This window comes from Anguilla anguilla, chromosome 11 (assembly GCF_013347855.1).
Source record: "Anguilla anguilla isolate fAngAng1 chromosome 11, fAngAng1.pri, whole genome shotgun sequence".
In the NCBI taxonomy this organism is placed as follows: domain Eukaryota; kingdom Metazoa; phylum Chordata; class Actinopteri; order Anguilliformes; family Anguillidae; genus Anguilla; species Anguilla anguilla.
Window position 1 is genome coordinate 15,555,028 of NC_049211.1, and position 22,414 is coordinate 15,577,441.

The following is a 22,414-nucleotide window of genomic DNA, read 5'->3' on the forward strand; positions in this document are numbered from 1 at the left end:
CTGATTGTCAGATAGAATTTCTGGGCAAGGAGAGTTCATGATGAAACCAGAGCTGCTCCCCTCTCACACTGAAAGGCTGCTGAACAGCTGCCAAACTCTGCAGAGTCAGAGCAGGGCAGGGACGACAGACACGCAGACACAAAGCAGAGAGAGAGAGACTGGGCACGATAACGCTACTGTACTCTACATCACGACACCATCACGGTACCACAGCGAGACAGACGGCACACGGCAGCACAGAGGCACGGCACGAGGGGGAACGCGGACACGGCGAGAGACATGCTGGTGTGAGCCTGCGCTGATTGTGTGTGTGTTCTTCTCCAACCACTTCTTTGGTGTATTGAAGGGCTCAGGATGAGTGAATGTGTGTGTGTGTGTGTGCGCGTGTGTGTGCGTGCGTGTCTGTGTGAGAGTGTGTGTATCTGTGTGTGTGTTTGCGAGAGTGTGTGTATTTGTGTGAGTGTGTCTGTGCGAGAGTGTGCGTATCTGTATGTGTGTTTGCGAGAGTGTGTGTATTTGTGTGTCTGTGTGTGTGTGTATGCGTGTGTGTGAGTATGAGTGTGTGACTGCTGTTAAAAAAGTTCATATGTGTCTCTTAGTGGAAATCAGAGACACTGAAATATAGAGAGAGGAGCGTGGACTTAAAGAAGAGACAGAAAGGGTGGAGGGGGGCGGGGCTCTGCTCTGACAGGCAGGTCAGATGACACTCTCGAACAGCAGGGTGGTCTTGCTCAGCCCAGGTGGGGGCAGGAGCTTGGCCTCTGACTCTGGTGCCAGGTACTCCAGGTGGTGTCTCCCCCACACCGGGGTGGTGAGGTGCTGCCAGCGCTGTGCAGAGACAGGCAGGCCAGTCAGCAGCAGATAACACACACAGCACACACTGTCTCTCACACACACACTCACACACACCACACACAGCACACTCTCACACACAGTACACTCTCTCTCTAACACACACACACACACACCACACATAGCACTCACACACACCACACAGACACACACATGGCACACTCTCTCACAGACACAGCACACTCTGTCTCTCTCTCACACACACACACAGCTTTCTCATTCACACATACACATCACTCTCACACACAGAGCACTCTCCCTCATATACACACACACACACACACACACACAGCACTGTCTCTCTCACACACACACATACAGTACACTCTCTCACACAGCTCTCTCATTCACACATACACAGCACTCACACACAGAGCACTCTCCCTCATACACACACACGCACACACACACACACACAGCACTCTCTCTCACACACACACACACACACACACACACACTCTCTCACTCTCTGATTCACACACACCTCTCTGAGGGAGCCCTTGCAGCGCAGCAGTTTGTAGAAGACGCTGATGGGGATGCACAGCATGGAGGAGAGAGCCAGCCCCCAGCCCAAGGCCTCCCCCCACCAGGGGTACACATAGCTGGAGTTATAGGTCAGAGGCCTGTAGTTCACCACGTGGAAAAGGAAGACACCCTGCCAACACACGCAGTCAACCACAGTGTTAAACACGCTCACGTACAAACACGCACATATGCACGCTCACACACACACACACACACACAGAAACACTATCAAACACCACTAAATGTAATGCACTCGCTCACATGCTTCTTATCTCACATCTCACTCATGCTCCTTGTTGTCTCTATTGCTTCAGCCGGAGCAGGGAAGTATCTGATGAGTCACTGTAACATCCAGCAGGTGGCACAGTTTTCCCACTCTGCTGCTTTTCCTGCCCTGCGTCCCCAAGTCTACCCTGGAGCTCTCAATGCCCAACGCACCACACACTTTCCATTATGCACTTACAGGCAATTTCCCCATATGCACCCTGCAAACAAACAACTGACCCAGGCCAGGATCAATATAATTGCTCCTGAACTTAAAGCAACTCACTACGTGGAAAAAGCTGGAATTGATTCAGGGTCGAAGTTTGGGGGCAGAACCCATTAACAGGTGTACATGCTCTGGTCTGTGGTGCTGTGGTCTGTAGTGCTGTGACCCATGGTGCTGTAGTCTGTGGTGCTGTGGTCGGTAGTACTGTGGTCTGACGTGTTATGTTCTGTGGTGCTCTGGTCTGTAGTACTGTGGTCTGTAGTGCTGTGGCGTGTGGTGCTGTGGTATGTAGTACTGTGGTCTGTGGTGCTCAGTTCCGTGGTGCTGTGGTCTGTGCAGTGTTAGGCCACTCCTGCTAGACAGTGACCTCTGGCACCAATGAATGCTCAGCAGCTCCAGTCTTAACATGGTTTCCTGCAGAAATGCGAAGGTCAGTGCAGCCTTCAGACTCACCACACACACTAAGGGCGTGACGTAGGACCAGCACCACTTCATGTAGGGGAGTGGGCGGTAACCTATCATCCGCGCCACGTCATCCATGAAGCGGTCCGCTCCTGGAGAAACACGCCGGAGAGAGAGAGAGGGGGGAGAGAGAGACACAGAGAGACAGAGAGAGAGACAGAGAGGGGGGGGGGGGGGGAGAGAGAGACACACAGAGACAGAGAGAGAGACAGAGAGAGAGGGGGGGGAGAGGGGGGGAAATGCAGAGAGGGAGAACAAGACAGTGAGATAGGAAGAAAACAGATGGAGGAACAAAGAGATGGAAAAGGAAAAAGAGGTCAGAATTAACAATGAATTATCAGTTTCCATAACGAGTAACACACTCATACACCCCCAGACTGACTCAGGAATGACTAATCTGCCACAGCACTTCATTCAGGTGCCATTCTCAGGGAAGTTCTGCTGTGAGTCAAACAACTGTGGAAACTAAACTCTCACATACACACAATGGAACACGCCAGGCAACACACACACACACACACACACACACACACACACACGGATACAAACAGCCAAAACACACACACACACACACACACACACACACACACACACACGGATACAAACAGCCAAAACACACACACACACACGCACATTTGACCTTGGCATATCCTTGTACTTGAGACCCTGCTGCATGAGAAACTCATTGTATCCACAGTCGAGACTCTTACCATAGACCCAAGCCACCACCACGCACTCCCAGAAAGCCTGCCAGAGCAGAGTCATCCCACTGGCAGAGTAGTAGTCAAACAGCTGGAACACATACATGCCCCCCTGCACAAACACAGGGAGAAAGAGAGGAAATCTTTATTTAGAAGTCTCACGCACTTGTTGTAAGTCGCTCTGGATAAGAGCGTCTGCTAAGAATCTATAATGTAATGTAATGTAATGCTTACTCTGACACCACATTTAAACAAAGCATGCCGTCAAAGCGTGTTGTTCGATGTAGAATGTGGCATTTCAAACAAATTCAGACAGAAGCCTCGTCATTTCTGAACCCTACCTCTGTTACCATGGAGAGGTCGATAAAGAAGCAAGTGATGCAGCAGATCGCCACGACAACCTCTCGGCGAAAAGAGCATGCCAGCGCATTAGGGGGAAGCATGTCCATAATTCCTGTGATAAATCCTTCAACCCCCACGAACTGAAGCAGAGAGACAGAGAGAGAGAGATATGAGGAGATGACTGGATACATGTAATCTGCATCTGAAACATGACTCCACTACACCGGACTAGATACAACACAAGGCCATCGGTCAAACACTGGGTTTCAGACTGCGGCAACAGCAAAAGCAGTCAGCGTCACAACTGCATCAGAGTTACAGAGAGCGCTGCGGGTCCACAGATGTACAGCTACTGTTGTGAGTCATCACCGTTAAGGACATGCTACCACGTTGTAATGCGGCTAATTAACAGCACTGTAAAAACCGGCTGTACCCATCATTTACTGCCATATAGTTTGCATTTGAGGCAGAAAACTGGCCAAGCCTATTACCAGACCTGCCAACCTTATAACAGGAACATATTTTGTCAGTGTAAGGCTTAGCTCACATGCTTTCGCACCACTTCACTTTGAACGCACACACAAGCCTTTATTCATAATTCTAGTTTTGACTGTTAAAGTGATCAGGCAAAACTGTACAATTTGACCAGATTCTGAAATATAACTTGCACTGCACTGGGCTATATTATCATATATTTGCAAGTCAAAAGTTTGAGTACACCTGCTTAAAACAATTTTTTCATGATTAATATTTCATTATATGATGTGTGCTTATACAAACTGATAACCATAAGTGAATTGCATTCAATTACTTAATAAAAATGGAAATAATTTGTTTTGTATATTGTAACATATGTTTTCATTTTCAAGTATTTACAGAAACTTAAACTTAAAAAAATAAAAACAAATAAATAAATAAAAACTTATGTTGCGATGTTAAACACTGTCAATTGAATAAAACCAAGTTTCTGTTCACGATTTCCATTTTTATTTAATAATTAAATCAGCTTATATAGGCACACATCATATAGGCCAAATGAAAAAAAGTATTCAATTGACAAATTATCTAGGAATGTAAGCTTTTGTAACTAGAGGTTTAGCTAAATTATTACCTGAAGCTCCTTGGTGGCTAATGTCAAAATCATAATTGCACAATGTGCAAAATGCATGGTACGAAGTTTTTGAGGGGCGGAGGCACGGCCATTGCTCCTGATATTTTGCGAGGAACTTCTCGAACCCCCCCATGGACTCACTTCTTTTTAGTAGGTCTGCTGCTCTCAATTTCAATTTAAGTTGCTTTGTTGGCATGAAATACAAATGTAATTATTGCCAAAGCATACATATATAATACGTAAAATAATAATATTACGTCTCATAAAGAGGCTAAATCGTATGCGAGCTACTACTACGGCTAACTACAGTCCCCTCCAAAAGTATTGGAACAGCAAGGTCAATTCCTTTGTTTTTGCTATACACAGAAGACAATTGAGTTTGAGGTCAAAAGATGTACATGAGATGACAGATCCGAATTTCAGCTTTTATTTTCTGGTATTTTTATCTAGATTTATTAAACAACTTAGAACATATCACCTTTTGTATCAGACAACCCAATTTTTAGGTCAGCAAAATTATTGGAATGTGACTGACAGGTGTTTCTTGTTGCCCAGATGTGTCCTGTTAGATTGATTGGTTAAACAATAAATAGTTCTGAATGTCTACTCTTGGTTTTAGCCTTGGGTTTTGCCTCTGAAGACTGCATTTGTGTTATAAAAGATAAACTAACATGAAGACCAGAGAACTGTCTTTGGGAGAAAAGCAAGCCATTGTGAAGCTTAGAAAAGAGGGGAAATCGATCAGAGCCATTGCACAAACATTGGGGATAGCTTGTACAACAACTTGGAATGTCCTGAATGTCCACTAATCTTTATTGATGATGTAACTCATGATGGTAGCAGCAGGATGAATTCAGAAGTCTACAAAAACATTCTGTCTGCCAACTTACGGAGAAATGCGTCCAAACTAATTGGGAGGAACTTCATCTTGCAGCAAGACAATGACCCAAAACACACTGCCAACACAACAAGGGACTTAATTGGTGAGAAAAAGTGGAAGGTTTTAGACTGGCCAAGTCAATCACCAGACCTTAACCCAATTGAGCATGCATTTCACCTCCTGAAGAGGAGATTGAAAGGAAGAACCCCCCAAAACAAACATCAACTGAAAGAGGCTGCAGTAAAAGCCTGGAAAAGCATCACAAAAGAAGAATGCAACAGTTTGGTGATGTCAATGGGTCGCAGGCTTGATGCAGTTATTGCAAGCAAGGGATATGCTACCAAATATTAAGTGTTATTTACGTTCATTTACTTAAATACTCTCTGTTCCAATACTTTTGCTCACCTAAAAATTGGGTGGTCTGATACCAAAAGGTGCTATGTTCTAAGTACTTTAACACATCTAGGTGTAAATACTAGGAAATAAAAGCTGATATTCTGAACTCTTGTCTCATGTTCATCTTTTTTTCTCAACCCCAAATGTATTGAATGTATTGCAAAAACAAAGGAATTGGCCTTGCTGTTCCAATACTTTTGGAGGGGACTGTATATACACAAATTTATCTCATTAGGATACACCCCGAATAAATGTACGGTATTGTTTTGTATTAATTGATTGTTTTCCGTAATTAAATTTTTTTTGTGTGTGTAGTTTCAGCTGGCATTTCGTACCTGCGTATTTTGACCAAGAATTGAGTGGTTGGTACACAAAATGCGTGCAGGTTGGCAGGTCTGTGTTACTGGAGATCTACCCTCAAGATCTCAATTTCATCCCTAATTTGGCACAGCAGCTCAGTGAGGCGCGAAAAGCTACGCTAGGCCTGGAGTGCAAACGGCAGATCTCCAGGGACAGGGCTGGCCGGCTCTGATCTAAGGCCTACTGCAGACATGAGACTGGAGCGGAGTGGCTTTATCGCTGAAGCCCATGTTCTCAGACCTGGCTGTCCAGTCCCAGCACGAGCAGCATGAAGAAGAAGAGGGCCGCCCACAGCGGCGCCAGGGGCATGAGGGTCACCGCTTTCGGGTAGGCGATGAAAGCCAAGCCGGGGCCTGTGGAGGAGGAGGAGGAGGAGAACACACGCCTGCTTCAGAAAGTACCCCTTATACATTATTTACCTCACAGACATTAGCGGCCTGCGCTGGGCTTTGGCAGCGTTGGCTGAGCGGTAAACGCTCGGCGCTGAATGAGAGAGTCCGGGGTGGCATAACCGCAGCGCTCCACGGCACGCAGTGGCACTGAATTAAACGACGGGCCGGGGCAGGCGGGGGGAGCGCCAATCTGAGCCCGCCAACAAACGCGCCGCTTCCAGAAAAGAGAGCGCGGCAGGCAGAACACACGCAGCCTGGCGCTAATCTGTCTGCTTGCATGCCACACGCTCGGGAGCTGTGGACATACTAAGGTAATAAAGCAGCGGTTCGGTTTCACGTTGGGTGGGTGGGACAACAAGGAGACCACTGTACTGGATGAAGGAGTGAAATGAAAGGAGAAATGAAATGGTAAGAGAGCAGAAGGAACAGAGAAGGTGTGTGTCTTTGTGCTGCCCGCCCTTTGCTCCCGGCCTCACCGCTCTCTGCAACCTTGCTGATGTCCACCCCCTGTTCAGCCGCCATGAAGCCCAGCACAGAGAACACCACAAAGCCGGCAAAGAAACTGGTCCCACTGTTGATCAGGGCAAGGACAAAGGCATCCCTGCAGAGAGAGAGAGAGAGAAAGAGAGAGATTTAACAAACTTATGTTTGAATTTTATACCACCAGTAGTTTAACCTCAGTTACAATACCCAGTCAATACAGCTCAACCATTTTTCCTTTTCATGTCACAACGAGTGTCCATATTACCATTTTACACTGTGAATAGGTCCCTTATATTTCCTATTTTAAATATTTTATTTATATATTACTTTTCCCAAGGTTGCTGCGAGCCACACGACAGGGGCTCAGGAGCCCCATGTCTCACAAGCCAGCGGGTGGGGACCCCTGCACAGGTAACAGAGACCGGACGTTCGCAAACAGAAACAGCCACAGAACTACTGAAGTAAAGTTGCATCCATCTGCAATAATTACGTTTTCATCTTAAGTATCCAACCCCAAGCTTCACATCCACTTTGTCTGTTCCTCTTACTCAGCAAATCCAGTGATCTAGCAGGTCTATATCTATGATGAACAGAGGCGTAGGTTGCCCCAGACACTGGAATGGGAAGAGCTCCAATAGGGTAGATAATGCACAGTGCCACTGGTATTGTTAATCGCCTATTTGACAACCAGATGTGCATGTTGTCCGTTTTACTACTGAATCTGCTGATTTCTGATCTTGCCGTCAGTGTGGTAAGATGTAGTCAACAAGCCACATACAGTCCACACACAATTCAGCAAATGTTTTGACCCAAAGCCGCATTTTCTGCTTTCTAAACACCACTTTCCTCATAAAACCCTTAACTAGATGTCCAAAATTGCATTGCGACAAACAGACTGGATTTATAATGGGACCACTCGTTAAACAGGGACTGAGGCAACGGGGGACTGGGACTAGCTCCAAGTGTATGAAGCGCCTGTGTTTCCGCCGACTCGACCACGATGAAGAAGAACTCAGTCAAACCACAGAGAGAAATAAAAGCAACAGAACTGGATGATAAACTTCTGAAGACATGCATTCAGAGAACTGTGCAGCTGATGATGTGGACTGAGGGAAACCGAACACAACATACTGTGTACAGAAATGTCTAGCCAAACTGAAACTGTTCAATTCAGCCATTTTAGGTGAATAGGCCAACACTAGCATTTTAAAAAAACTGGAACTTGGAGCATTGTATAAATAAAATAATATATAATTATACAAGCACTGCAATACAGAGAAAAATAAGACAACATATGCAGTTTCATTATACAAGTACAAGAACCAAGCTAGGAACTGCCTATTAGGTGGCTGTCTGACCTTGACCTTCGACACCATAACCTTGAATTTTATACAGTTTGAACATAAAATGTTAGATACCAGGAAAAAACATCAAAATCCTCTTTGACCTTGACAGTGTAACCTGACTACCAGTACAAACCAGTAGTGAGGCAAACCAGCAGAAATTCATACACTTTGAATGCACAATCAATGTTCACACAAGCATCTGTGACTCCACAGTTTGACAATCAATTTGAAAATCAATGGGAAAAATTTTAAAGTTTAATCAGAACACAATACTGGATGAGTTAGAGACCAAACACTGAAAAGCAACCTGGAGCCAGTGAGTGTGACCTTGCTCTCACTTTGTGACGTAGAAAACAATATTAGTGAGAACAAAAGTCAGGTTACAGGCCAATCCATGCATGAATGACTGTGTCAGAGAATGGAAAATGCCTTTATTTGAGGCATGCAAATAATGGCTGTTTGAAGGCTTTTTCCGCACAGCCCAAAGCAGAACTAAAAACTGAACAAACTAGCTTTGGAGAAAAAGGGATTCCGCCTGTGATGTGTGAAGCACAAAGAAGCACATGGCCAAGACCAGTGATGACAATAATAACTAAGAACCTAAATAACTGAGAAAATGAAAATCTTAAATTAAGGACACAAAAGGAATTTTCGCTGAAATTAGACAAAAGTTAAATTAGGCTGCAGACATAATGGAACAACACAGTTCACCTTGCCTGTGCACCTAGTTGAGCGCATCATTGCTTTGGGCACTGTGCACATGCGGGGGACTCACTGGTAGCAGTTGTTGTGGAAGCGGTTGTAACTTCCCAGTGCGGTCAGCGCACCCAGGCCGATAGCGTAGGAGAAAAAGATCTGCGTTCCTGCGTCAATCCACACCTGCGAGATCGGGGGAAAGACACGTCTGACACACAGGGTCACATCCAACCTTCACACTGCGCCTCAAGCTTTTCACTTCACGATGAAGCACACAAAACACTGATGTACGTGCTGCACTACTCTGGAAAGCCACCATAAAGTACGGCAAGCACAAGAAGAAATGAGGGGTGGGCCACTGCTAAGCCTGTCTAAAATAGCACAGGAAGACCTATATATACCAACTTCAGTAGGTTTAAGTAAAAATATATGCATGACACAAATCACAATTACACCTTTCTTACAGCACCTTTATAATAAGCTATTTATTTCCACTTTCCCTTGTGTACCATCAATGAATGTCCATCTCACCGGATGCATTAAAGGAATTTATTTTTTAATTAAATTCAGTAAAATTCTGAGAGCTTTCAGTCTGTCCTGAGTCCCCAGAAATCTACAAATGCCATTGATGACATATCCATGCTGTTAGCATGAGGCTAGCAAGCTGTTCAAATGGAAATAGTCATTTCCAACTCCACCTAAACTAAGGGCCATATTTACGAAGCAAATTAGCATCAGTGCCGAAAAAAAATGGGTTTCAAATTTAGCAGGGTATTTACTAAAACTGGCTATGTAAAAAGTAACCATTTTAAAAAGTTAGCCATCCTTGAAAAGATAGTATGGTTTTCTAGCATATATTCTAGCTGGAATTGGATGCTAGATGAGCCAAAAACTGTCTTTTACAGGAGTTTTTAATGAATAAAGCCCTGTGCTTCATAATCTGAGGATGTGGCTGGTCGCACATTACCAATGGAAAAGTGTTTCCTTGATTAACATTTGTATGTGCCAAAAAACACCTGCGTATGCACAGTATAGGGCATTTACATTTACTGTTACAATTATTCCGCACCTCTAAAACAATTATACGAACTAGGCGGTATGAATGTAACATCGGACTGCATAGCTTGGTTTTAACTGTATCTGACTCAAATAAGTTATGAATGTAATTGAAACGGCTAATGACTACTGACATGTCAAAGCTGTTTGGAGTAAAATTTCATAGTGCTAGGCTCAATATTTTCTGAATAAATGTGAATATATGCAAAATATGAAAACTGTTACATTTATGGGACTCTCCCCTACTCTAACAAGGGAGAGTCCTGATCTTGTGACAGAAAGAAGTTAACACCCGCTTTTCCCAGAGGTTAAAAAGCAGACGCAATTACCTTTGCCGCAAGGGCCTCCAGCCAGGTAAAATCACCTGTAGCAGGGCATATGCATAAATTTCCATTCTCTCTTCCCATATTTTTGCGGTCTACCGTGAGATCGTCATGGAATACAAATGCATTCACCCAAACATGCAAATTTCAGGGATGCCAAATTTATCCAGTTTTATCAGCGCATATCTCCGGTGCAGCACTTTAGTAAATATGTAAAAACGCTACGTCTCGTTAGTGTCTATAAAAGCACCACAAATCCTCAGTAAATATGGCCCTAAGACACATTCTTCTACAAAGAGCAGACGATAACTGCAGCTAAGCTAAGTGCTTGGAGCCCATAATTATATGTTCTTCTCACAAACAACACATGGAAGTGTAGGCTTCCCTGAGTGAATGATAACAAAGCAATTTGCTATGCAATTTGCCATAATCCAGAGCGGAGAAGAGAAACAAAGTATTGTGAGTTTTTTGCAAAATGGTTAGATAATCTGCAGATTGATGTAAAATCTTGTGTTTTCAGTTATTAAATCCCATTACAACTTTCTCTAAAGCATAACTCGGAAAACTTTACAGAAAAGCATTTCATCACACACGCACACACAGCACTCTGACCTGGGCCTCTCCAAGCTTGGACCAGTCGGGCTTCAGGTAGTACACAATCCCGTCCAGAGCACCAGGCAGGGTGACTCCATGGGCCAGCAGCACCACCAACACCAGGTAGGGGAAGAGCGCAGTGAAATACACCACCTGGGGAGGGCAGGCAGGCACAGCTACAGCTACAGAACACACTGCCCATGTAATGCACAGGCTGAACCCACACAACACAGACACTACGCAGGGAGTACATTAAAGGCTGAGTGAATACTGCTAATAGCAAGTGTGGGTCAAGTATGTGAGTGCTAATGCTGGCAGAGTTTAATATGATTTATAGACACATACCATGATGTGCGTGATATCCTTAACACTAGAACGGCTACAGCACGTCTTCTGGCAGTTGGGGTATCAAATATACTATAACTCCCCTCATTAAAACTATGCACTTCCCCATTTGTGATATCTCCAACATGCGTGACTTCAAAAATTCAGTCAAAAAGAAAAAAGAAAAAAAAAAAAGACAAATAAAATAACAAAAAATAAAATAACAAATATAATTGATCTCACCTAACCATTGGAACAGTCTTTAGGGCATGGAATGCATCGAAACTATTAAAAAAGTCCTTTTGATGACGATCTATAATAAACTGCCTGCTAATTATGAGAGATAAAATCTGAAATTTGGACTGACTCATAAAACGCCATGGTACTGTAGGCACAACTGCGCAAGTGAACTGTATAAAGTTCATTTCGCCAAGACCTACACCATGGCATGAAAGCCAATGGATGCACAAGAAGAAATGGCAATGCTGTGACACTTTGATGAAATGGAGTCACTTATCTACAGGGATTTTATTATGCTGTTCTCAGAATTAACGTGTTTTTATGATGTTATAAACTGAACTATTGTACACATGCGAAATAACACACTATAATTCCATTTTTTAAATGTTGCTTAGTTAATTTACATGCAAAGTTGTTGCCTTCAAATATATCCCATAAAATGAACTGTATTCTTTTCAGTAAAAATTAAATGGAGCAACTGAACTGTTCAACATGCTTGCATTTAGCCAATACAGGTAGATGTAGTGCAAAACTATGGCCATTCTACTGTTAACATTATGCTCAGCATCAAAAGCAAAAACAAATACATTTACTTATTGGTATTACTCATGGAAAAGGTGTTCAGAAACGGGCTCAGAGTCCTAACAAACAAGCGAAGTATTACGTAACTGCAGCAGTCAACACGCAGTTCAGGATTCAGCTTACGGTAAGCTCACACAAACCAACACATCGGGGACTGGTGGGAGGGTTATGGAAATATTTCCGTCTAAAACCTTTAAACCTTTATTTCTTGATCTCATGAGAAAAAACTTCAGTTCTCTGAGGGAAAAAAGCAGTTAATCGGCTTATGGGCGAAAAGCTGAATGGAGCCCCTTGTTCTCAGCAGCCCTCTGGTGCTGTGGTCATGCTGGGAAGCGCAGAGGCGCAGGGCCAAAGCTGGTCTGAGCTGGGTGACCAGGGCGGCGCAGGTGGGTGGGGAGGGGAGTCCTACGGGGGGTGGTCATGAAAATTCATTACCGAGCCAAATCTGGGATGAGATCCTGCAGCCCTAACCCGTTTCTGCCTCCTCTGCAGAGCGGCACGCGGCAGCCTGGTTATGACGCACCTGCGCCGCCCCGGCGCGGCCCGGCCTTAGGGAGCGGGAATCAGCCGGCACACTGCCCTTCACCCTGCTTACGCACTAGGCTGTCTGTGTCAACAAATAAACGCTAATGATGCTTACTTTCATTTCCCTCCGCTTCCAGCCCAATGTCAAACTCTAGAGCAGCGTTAGCCACTCCTGAAGACCCTACAGATCCACTCCAGGTTTCAGAGATGTCTTTCAACCAGGGGCTGACTAACACCCAGAACAACAGCTGACTCAAGCTTTGGGTCTTCCATTGGCTCTCATTAAACAAGAACTGAGTTGGAACAAGGTGAACAGAAATGGGGAAATCTTCAGATCCCATCCCTGCTATTGACTGAGTTTGTTATATTTTTATGCCTGAGTGTTTGTGTCTAGACAGCCTGAACTGAGTGTAAAAGCTTTTAGCTCAGAGGTTAAAGGACAGATGGTGGCCAAGCTGCTGATCCCATAGATTGAAATCCGAAGAATAAAACGGTTACAGAAAAAGTACATAAATGGACATTCAGCAAGATGCAAAGGTCTTACTTTCCCCTGCATCACCCACCATGTATGACTGCCACAAGTCCACAAATTAAACAGCACACATCCATGATGGCAGTCTCACCCCCCCCCCATGAACACACACACACACACAGACACACACACACTGCTGTGTTCACCTTGCCAGTAGACTTAACCCCCTTCCATATGCAGAAGTAGACGATGACCCAGGTGACCAACAGACACATAACCATGTGACCGCTGACCTCCCCGGCCTCGTCCAACCCTCCCGACAACCGCAGCACCTTCCGTCTGAGAATGAGAGACACGGACATGGTCAGTACGAGCTAGCACGCAGGCAGGAAGACAGGTGAACAGACGCTAATCTGAGTAGAGCAGGAAGGGTGACAGAGAGGACACACTTCAGAAGCCGGCAGCCACTCTGCTACACTTAACGCTCTTTGAACGGGCTACAAAATGTGAATGGTGCAAATACGGGATTAAATCTGAAGGATCGAAGCTGAAACAGGATGACACACGGTTGTGCTGTCAACTGAAACAAGGCTAAAGTCGGTCTTATAAAAAAGCGGTGACACTCACTCCCAAAACTCGATGACAGGAGATCGCAGGCCCTCCATATCGGTGCAGCTGGAGTTGAGAGGGAGGATGGAGGAGAGGTTGATGGGGGACGGGAGGGAGTGGGAGGAGAGGTTGTGCAGCGGGGAGGTGGGGTCCGAGGGGAGGGCTAGGAGGGCGCTGCGATTGGTGCAGGCTCTGCGGAAGTCCTGCGTGCAGTTTGGGGTGTTCCACGGGTTCCCGCAGGTGGCCCAGGGCAGGGGCGCGGAGAAGGAGTGGAGCAGGAAGTACAGCCCCCACACCAGGATCATGATGTAATAGGTGTTACAGAAGAACACAATCACCATGGACGCCAACCCCAAACCTGACAGAAAGAGAACGGACATCAGAGAAAAGGATCGACAGACAGATACATGGAGTGACATTAATTACGTGACTATGGAGCACAAATGGGGTAAGACTGATAGAGACAAAATGGACACGAGTACAAGGATTTGACAAATAACAGTTTATTATTAAAGGAGAGTTACAGACGCACTAAAGCAAAAGAGACCTAACTGAGGACGTTCATAAACACATGAATAATGCTCCAAACTGTGCTGAGCTCCAAGGGCTTCACCTTTGAAAAGTGGGGCGATGTTCCAGGCAGAGACGCCGCCTTGCTTCATGAACTGTCCCAGTGCAATCTCCAGGAAGAACACCGGAATCCCCCCAATGAACACAATCAGCATGTAGGGGATCAGAAACACGCCTGCAACACATCAACAACATGCACATGTGTGTGTGTATGTGTGTGTGTGTTTGTGGGAGAGAGAGAGAGGAAAGAGCATGGGGGAGACTTGTCTTCTCAGAAACAAATGGACAAGGTCACAGATAAAGGAGACAAGTAACAGAATGGAAAAAAATAAAACATTGTTTCACTGCTACTGCACTTGTGTACAAAAAACAAATCAGTGACCTTCAAAGTAAGCAGGGGTTATCTACAAGAAGTCAGAGCTGTACTTTATCCTAAAACATCACTCATACACCTGCATTTCCTCTCAAAAACACTTGCCCAAAATTTTTTGTCAGGACGCACTTGCATTCATTCAGCAGGTTGGAACAGCTGGCACACTTCCCCCATACACAAATGATATGCCTAAAAGGCAGTGGCAATGCAAATGTCATCCTGGTAATTAAAACCATATAGGGCCATTTGAATTGAAGGGCGATAAACCACAGGATTTGGTTTCCAATCATGTACAGAATTCAAATGCTTAGAGTAAGCACTTATTTATCCACAGCTTCCTTGGTATTCAATCATACCATGATAAGAAAGGACCTTTGAACTTATAAAATGACCAACCCCCCCAATCGTGCGGCATTGGTTTACCTTACATAAAAACCCAGGGAAGATACCAACACCGTGTATTTGCAGGGGGAGGCAGAGGCAGAGGCAGAGAGATGAATCAAGTCACATGAGAGAGAGCCACACAGAGAGGGATGGAGAGGGAGGAGGCAGGCTGAACGCTCAGCTCAAAAAAGAGAAGGGATTTGACGCGCTCTATATGGAGAAGAAACCATGATGGAAAACTGGGAGGAAAGGAAGAAAGAGGAGGGACGAATCCGCTACAAACATCCATGCGCTACACTCTTTAGCTCACATGCTCACTGTGGATGACAGCTCACTGTGGCCTTATAAGGAAGAATATCAGAAGGGGAGAGTGAGAGAGAGAAAGAGAGGGAGGGAGGGAGGGAGGGGAAAAACATATAAAGTAAGATATGTGGTTAAATAAGATATTTTGACAATGAGGAGCCAACTCAAGCAAAGTGCAGAAGCAGTGACCTCAATTTACATAAACTATTTCCATTTTTTAGATCTTTTAAAAGTTTTTTTCCTGTTTACTTGAGCTTTTAAATACTTGTGTTCTACTAATCAAACAACGTGCTTCAGTTTCTGACAAAGTGACTTAAAATGAAAAGCCGGGCTAAATTACAGAATTAGAATAGGCTTTCTTTATAACAGGGGAACTGCATTTTTGCGTCACACAACAAGCCATGATTTAGAGAAGCCAAGGGTTGAGAGATCAATCTGATCAAAACTGCAGTACACTTCTGCCACGTGGTTTGGTCAAGGGCATGGCAAAGAACACTGGGAGGACAAACAGGCACAGACTGCTCATTGTGTTACAGTCCGTGTCCATATTGTATCTCCGCAGCGCCTACAGTTGGGAGAATGCACCTTTGTGCACCGGTTGGTGGAGCAGAGGGGGAAGGCGGGGTCTGACAGACTGATCCAGACAAAAGAAAAAAACTGAAGCAAGCCATTGTTCCAGTGAGGATATGACACACTTAGTCACAGCCGGTGGGCATCACTGGCATCGATTCACAAGATAAAGGGACAAACGCAATACGCACTTCAAAATGAACAAACATCACAGGAAGTGAGAAAAAGGCGGGAGGGACTGAGAGAGGGAGTAAAAGAGGGACAGCGCTAAGCGAAAGCGATAGTGGAACTTTCTTTCGTGCGAGGTGAGGCGGGAGTAGGAGAAAGGAACGCCCTTCAGTGGGAGGTAAGGGATAAGTAGGAGAAAGGCTGTGAGTGCTCCAGGGAGACAGAGTGGCTATGTTTATGAGCAGCTTTATCAAGGGGAAGGACTGCAGATGTAAACCGTGCCCTCGGTTATGTGACACCATGTGCCAGGGGTTTGGCTACGTGCACAGAGCCACGCACCACTCCTTTGTCCTCATATCTCCCCTCTCTCTCTCTCTCTCTCTCTCTCTCTCTCATTCTCTCTCTCTCTCTCTCTCTCTCTCTCTCACACACACAGTTTTAACATTTGTTCTCCAGCATATCCCATTTCCCTTATCTTCCCGCTGCTCTAACTTTACATATATTACAGTGCTTCGTTATTTGAGGAGCAGCGTCTATCAGGCCTAAATGGCACATGTGCTGCTGCATATGTACGTCTGCAGTCTGTCCTGCATGGCTTCAGGCCTCACCTCCACCGTTTTTGTAGCAGAGATATGGAAACCTCCACACGTTACCAAGGCCCACAGCAAATCCCACACAGGACATAATGAAGTCCATTTGCCTGGCCCAGGTCTCTCGCTCCACAACCGGGCCATCTTCCCCAGCAGTCCCGCCGACCCCAGGCACAGCCACCAGGGGGCGCACGACCCCACCCTCCTCTTCTAATGGGACCCCAGTCTCCCCCTGGGACAGTCCCCTATCCCCTACAGAAAAAGAAAACAAGAGAAAGGCAGAGGAGATTTAAATACAATTTCCATCATGTGAGCCCACACTACCAAAACCCCCCTTCAAATTAACTGATGACCAAGCTACATCATTCACCTTCCATTAAATGTTTCCTGTTCTTTCACTGGCTTGTAAAAATTTGCTCTTGCTATCATCGTCAATCCAGGGCATAGAGGAAGAGCTCTGTCCCACTCAGAGCACAGCATAAAAGCCACCAATAAATAACACAAGAGACCTGCAATGGAGTGCATTACAAGTACTAATTATCGGCAAAGCACTTCTGTCTGATTTTAATCCAGCTGTTTTGTGATAATGGTTCTTCTGCACATCTACAGAATGCTATAGTTTTCACCGTTCTCATGAATGTACCAGACACTGGTAACTTCTTGCAATTGCTTAATGGTCATTTAATTGAATTAAAACATTAAGGAATCAGTCAAGTTCACTGTTATCATTTCTCTTTATTTGTAAACTCCTTTGACGCCATTTTCATACCCTGGGAATAGGTGCTTCAAGCTCAAATCAAATGAGTCATGGTAAAATACACCTGTTTGTTGCACTCTTGAACCAGAACATTCTCTGCAAGACAGCCCTGAATTTGCCCTCAGAACATTATTTATCTGCATAAAGATACCTCTTCAAGGGTAAATTACTGTGTACAATTGCGCGATGGCACACATTCCGTAACTCATAAATATACTGCATTATTTAGTCAAAAGTCTGAGGTAAAGAATGTCTCAAGGGTTCAATGTTGAACCTGTGCTCCAATCCCACGAACCTCAGGTTTCGCGAGGTCTTGCTACAAACAGGTCAGATCACTCAGTAGAAACCATCTGTCACAGCTGTACTACCAGGACTGAAATGGTACAAACTGCTCTGAATCAATAATGTTGTTGCCATTGCTGAAATAACTCCATAAACAAGGTGTTGTTACTGTGGTTTAATGCTGGACCGCATGTTAACACCTCTGTATAAAATGAAAAGCACAGAAATAATGGAAACAGTAATATGCCAAATATTTCTTTAAAGACAATAGTAGTAATCATGAAAGACGTGTGCACTAAACAGTAGTTTCATATCGGTGAGAAAAATGGCTTACACTTATACTCAGCCTAGTGTATTGAGTGATATGTGCAAAAGAGGCAGAATTCAAGCCCCTGTGGCCCACCCCCAGGGCACGTGTCTGACTGACTCCTTTCTGTGCACGCAGACACACACTCCACAGATTACTTCCTTCTGCCTGTGCATCTGTCTCTTCCACCGATCTCAATATTTGCCTTGGATTAAAATCAATTCCCTTCCTTCTTTGACTATTTCAAAACTCTAACTCTAAATCTAAAACGAACACACACATTGTGTCTCTCTTTCTCTCTCTGAACTACACACACACATACGTCACGCAAATCATAATTGCTCTCCAGTATCAATGTCAGGCACAGCAACCCGGATGTAAGAAAGGAAAGCAGTTCTTTCCAGATTAGAGCAGTCGGAGAGCAAACTAGAGTGTGTGTGTGAAAGAGTGAGTGAGAGAGAGAGAGAGAGAGAGAGACCATTGGCCCTAGAGCGTAACTTAAAAAATGAATGATTTTAGCATAAACCAAATCGCATTTATTCAGTAGGTCGTATACAGAGATTATTGCCGCATTATTACTGCGAGAGATTATTACTAACCGTCTGTAGTTGGGAAAGACAGTGTACGGTATTATTCACGTATCACCGATTTGTACGTACATTGTAGGCTTAACAATTAGCATAGCCCAACCGTTAACCTCGTTGATATTATTTTCATCAGTGGTTCATTTAAGATGGGTCAATCCTTCGCGGGATATGCAGTTTATTAATGGTATGTATTGTTTGGAAGGCATACAGACGTACAATGCATTAAAAAGTGTGTTTTACATTTTGACAGAAAACATCTAGTTTGTATCAGATACTGTGGGAACAGGTGCCCAGCCAACTTACATCCATCTGGGAGCGCGCGCATTAGTTTCCGCCTATCTACGACTATCAGTCATAATTTGTAGAGTAGACACTACAAAATGGAAGAACTCTGATGAACATTTATCTTACTTGTAAGGTGATAAGACCCCCCTAAACTGTATAGCTTCTCAACCGGTTGGTCAGTGAGACAACAGTAATTTAAGTAGCTAGCTTCGTGAGAGCAAATTCCACAAAAAAGTTGCTACTATTATGTGTATCCCGTGCCTATGAAATATAGGACTTGTACATGAAGTAAACGGTTAGTTAACTTACAACCAGTGGCAGTGGAAGTTACCTCAAAGTTAAAAGCACCCCGCATTTAGAGGATCTTACGACGGGTAAAGCTAGACAGCTATCTGGCAAGGTAATGTGCGGCCGTTAGTCTACGTGTGTTCCATCTTTGACTTCGCTTGTACCATCCTGCTTCTTGGTAACAGTTCATTAGTCAGCGAGCACACTGTGCAAGATATTTGTATACATATGTATATATTTGTATACGATGTAACGTTAGTAAACGTTTCAGTTGTGTTATCAGTATGTCAGGGGTCACACATCCGAGCATACATTTGAAAAGCTTGATTAAGTTAGGGTACTTAAGTTAGCTAACGTTATTTAGCTTTCTGACCAGGTGTGGATGTCCGTCAAAATACATCGTTGCTTGGAGAAATCATTAGCTATTAACGCTAACCAATGTCAAGACCTCCAACTCCAGTCTTGAGTTCTGTGCGTACGTTAGGCTACATAGCCTACTTACTAGCCAGCCTCCAAGTAACGTTTATTACCTGGCGTGGACACTGCACCGCTGGCGACCAGTTGGACCTCATCGTTGCTTTGTATTTTATTTCGTATGGCTAGCTAACAAATAGCGAAATAATTATTTACGGTAACGTTATGTTTGCTAGCTAGCTAGCTAAATATGAGAAATACGACAAATACATATATCAGTCCATCAATCAATAATAATACTAATAATACAATTTGTCGCTGTAATAAAACTTACCTGGAACGTTCTCTTCCACCTCTGGTGACATGCTGGCCGGACAGCTGGTTGATAGCTAGCCCCAATATTTTAAATGGAATTTATAAAATGATATGCAATTGTCGTTCAAAAAATTGTAGCAAGCAATTTAGATATATTTAGTCATCCAGTTCCTTTTTTCTTTTGTTTTATTTTTTGTCTTTTTGTTATTAAAAATATTCTTTAGCTATATTAAGCTTTTAGGCTAGGTATAGCTAGAGATATTATTAGCTAATATTTACAATGCGTCGCAGACAGACGATGGGGACGAAGGGGATTCAAAAGCAGTCGACGAAGCACTTGAAGGTAAGCCTGAAAAATCTCATGGATGAAAATTAAAGGAAAATAACTGTAAGTCAAGAGGTGGCGATCGGTTTTTCTCGTTTATTCAAACGTCCCAGAGCCTGGTAGTTCTGTTGAGTGGACTGGTCTGTCGCTTTGCCAGAAGAACCGGGGAATGTGAGCTCTTGGCTTCGCGGATCAGTCATCAGTTGCTCCCCCGCGCCTCCCCCCCACGCGCGTTCTGTCCCCCTCGCTGCAATTGGCTAATCTCTGCGCGTTCCGCTGCACTGACTGCAGCATCACTTCTCTCGTTCACTTTATTACCGTACAATGATACACGTACGCACATAGGCTTTCTCCTGCACCAACCCACATAAATTAGGTAGCGTTGAAATGTTCAGATTCAGTCTCGCGTGTAAGCTTCTTAGTTAATATATAACATTTAGGGTATACAGTATTACGGAAGCCCTAAGAGGCCATGCAATATTATTATTTTGGGTTCCGTTATCTCGTGATCACGAAATAACAGTTCCCAGTCAATATGTCCATGTGTGGGCCCACATGGGTTACACGTGAGCTGACAGTTGGGGCCTACCTGGGCTACCTAACTGGGGCCCATCTAGTTTTGTCCGCAGTTATGTCGGCCCAAATTGGTTAATGATGGGGAATTAATGGGCTTTAATTACATGATACCCCGTTTTGGGTAGAAATACATTTTTAAACACACATAAAAATGTTACAGAGTGCAGAGACAATACCCTCCTTTTTGTGGATCATTTTGAAACAAAAACGTTATACAGTAATGACCAAATATTGATGTCCTCCGCTGAAAGTATAGATAAAAAATGTCATGGAAAACTGAATGAATCCAGGTCATGTCTCCAACAACTGCACAATATAAAGTGATAGTCTAACATGTCTTCCCAAGCAGCTGTGAATCTACCCATTATCAGCACATTAAGTCAAATGATCCAGCATCCAAGCAATTAGTATTAGACATGTTGCCTTCTATTCAACATTTTAGGTTTCGCGTATACTATCGCGTTTAATCTGTCGGTAGACTATTTAATTATAGACACAGTTTGTATTGTCTAAGCGATTCCTTTTACGATGCAAGAATCATTAATTAATTAATATCAAATTATTTTTCACGTGAAGATGTGCTTACCTGAGCTCACGCACATGCTTTGAAACAATGGGAGGCAGCTTTGTCCTCGCATTCTCGAAATATTTATCCGTGTAGAAATATCTATTAATGTATCTTTAGTTTTAGAGAATTAATTCATATCAAATTATTTTCAAGTGAAGATGCGCTTTCCTGGCTCACGCAAATGCTTCGAAATAACTGAAAGCAGGGGAGTAAAAATGATTGCCAAAGTGACCGATTTCACTTGCAAACTCAGTGCACGTGTTGAGAGATGCGTTCATTGAACGAGATTACGATTCCCACGTGAATCTAAATTAACTCGGAAGAGCCCTAAATGAATTAGGGCTCTTAAAATTAACTAGAACTATCGATATGGCAACTGAACTGCAAAATAAATACACATGGCCATTTGATAATGCCTTCACTGGTTGCCAAGATTAATTTCTAGATTAATTTTGAACACAAGAAATATCTTGATCTGCAACAGTTATGCAACAGTTATCTACTCCGTCTTTAAAGTTTCCATGTCAACTAACCAGTTTTACTCCCGCTTCCAAATCTATACAAATTGGCACTTCACTTTAGAACATTTAATATTTATTGCAGCTACATACTTCTTTTTTAAAAATCTAGCTTCTGCTATCCACACATTTCCATACATTTCCATCTACAGACACAATGTTTCCATTTTATGCAACGCTGAATAACCGAAGCCTATAGGGAGATAATGCCATGTCATGCCTACGTCAGGACTCCTATGTAAACTTTTCAGAACTACTTGGTTCTATTTTATAGTGTCTTATTTTGCAATCAGCCATATGCATACTTCACCATAAATGTAATTATTGCACTATTTGTTTCTCGATACTGTGTTTATAACCAGGGGCGGAGCCAAAACATGCGTTCTGCCCATGTTCGTAATTTACATAGGAACACGCTCAGTGGCCAAGCGGAATCGATAACGTTTCAGAATATATAACTTTAAAAGATTTAA

General features: G+C 43.8%; 1 protein-coding gene across 1 annotated transcript; it reads right to left on the reverse strand.

The window, feature by feature from the left end:
* Window positions 1–458: 458 nt before the first annotated feature.
* si:ch211-117c9.5 (sodium- and chloride-dependent creatine transporter 1) lies at window positions 459–20,524 on the reverse strand. Its single transcript, XM_035382950.1, has 14 exons — window positions 19,974–20,524; window positions 16,738–16,971; window positions 14,375–14,506; window positions 13,780–14,119; window positions 13,359–13,491; window positions 11,028–11,162; window positions 9,116–9,219; window positions 6,988–7,112; window positions 6,360–6,472; window positions 3,372–3,512; window positions 3,040–3,142; window positions 2,321–2,421; window positions 1,337–1,507; window positions 459–828 (listed from the first exon to the last, which is right to left on the reverse strand). The coding sequence occupies exons 1-14, from the start codon at window positions 20,002–20,004 to the stop codon at window positions 697–699; spliced, it is 1,995 nt and encodes a 664-aa protein (XP_035238841.1). The 5' UTR covers window positions 20,005–20,524; the 3' UTR covers window positions 459–696.
* Window positions 20,525–22,414: the final 1,890 nt, after the last annotated feature.

Excerpts from the sequence above, each read along its gene's own strand:
- si:ch211-117c9.5 (XM_035382950.1), bottom strand. The coding sequence starts at position 20,004 with ATGTCACCAGAGGTGGAAGAGAACGTTCCAG. Across the intron at positions 16,972-19,973 it reads GGTGGAAGAGAACGTTCCAG|GGGATAGGGGACTGTCCCAG; the intron begins GTAAGTTTTATT and ends CTTTTTCTGTAG. Across the intron at positions 829-1,336 it reads GCAAGGGCTCCCTCAGAGAG|CGCTGGCAGCACCTCACCAC; the intron begins GTGTGTGTGAAT and ends GTCTCTGCACAG.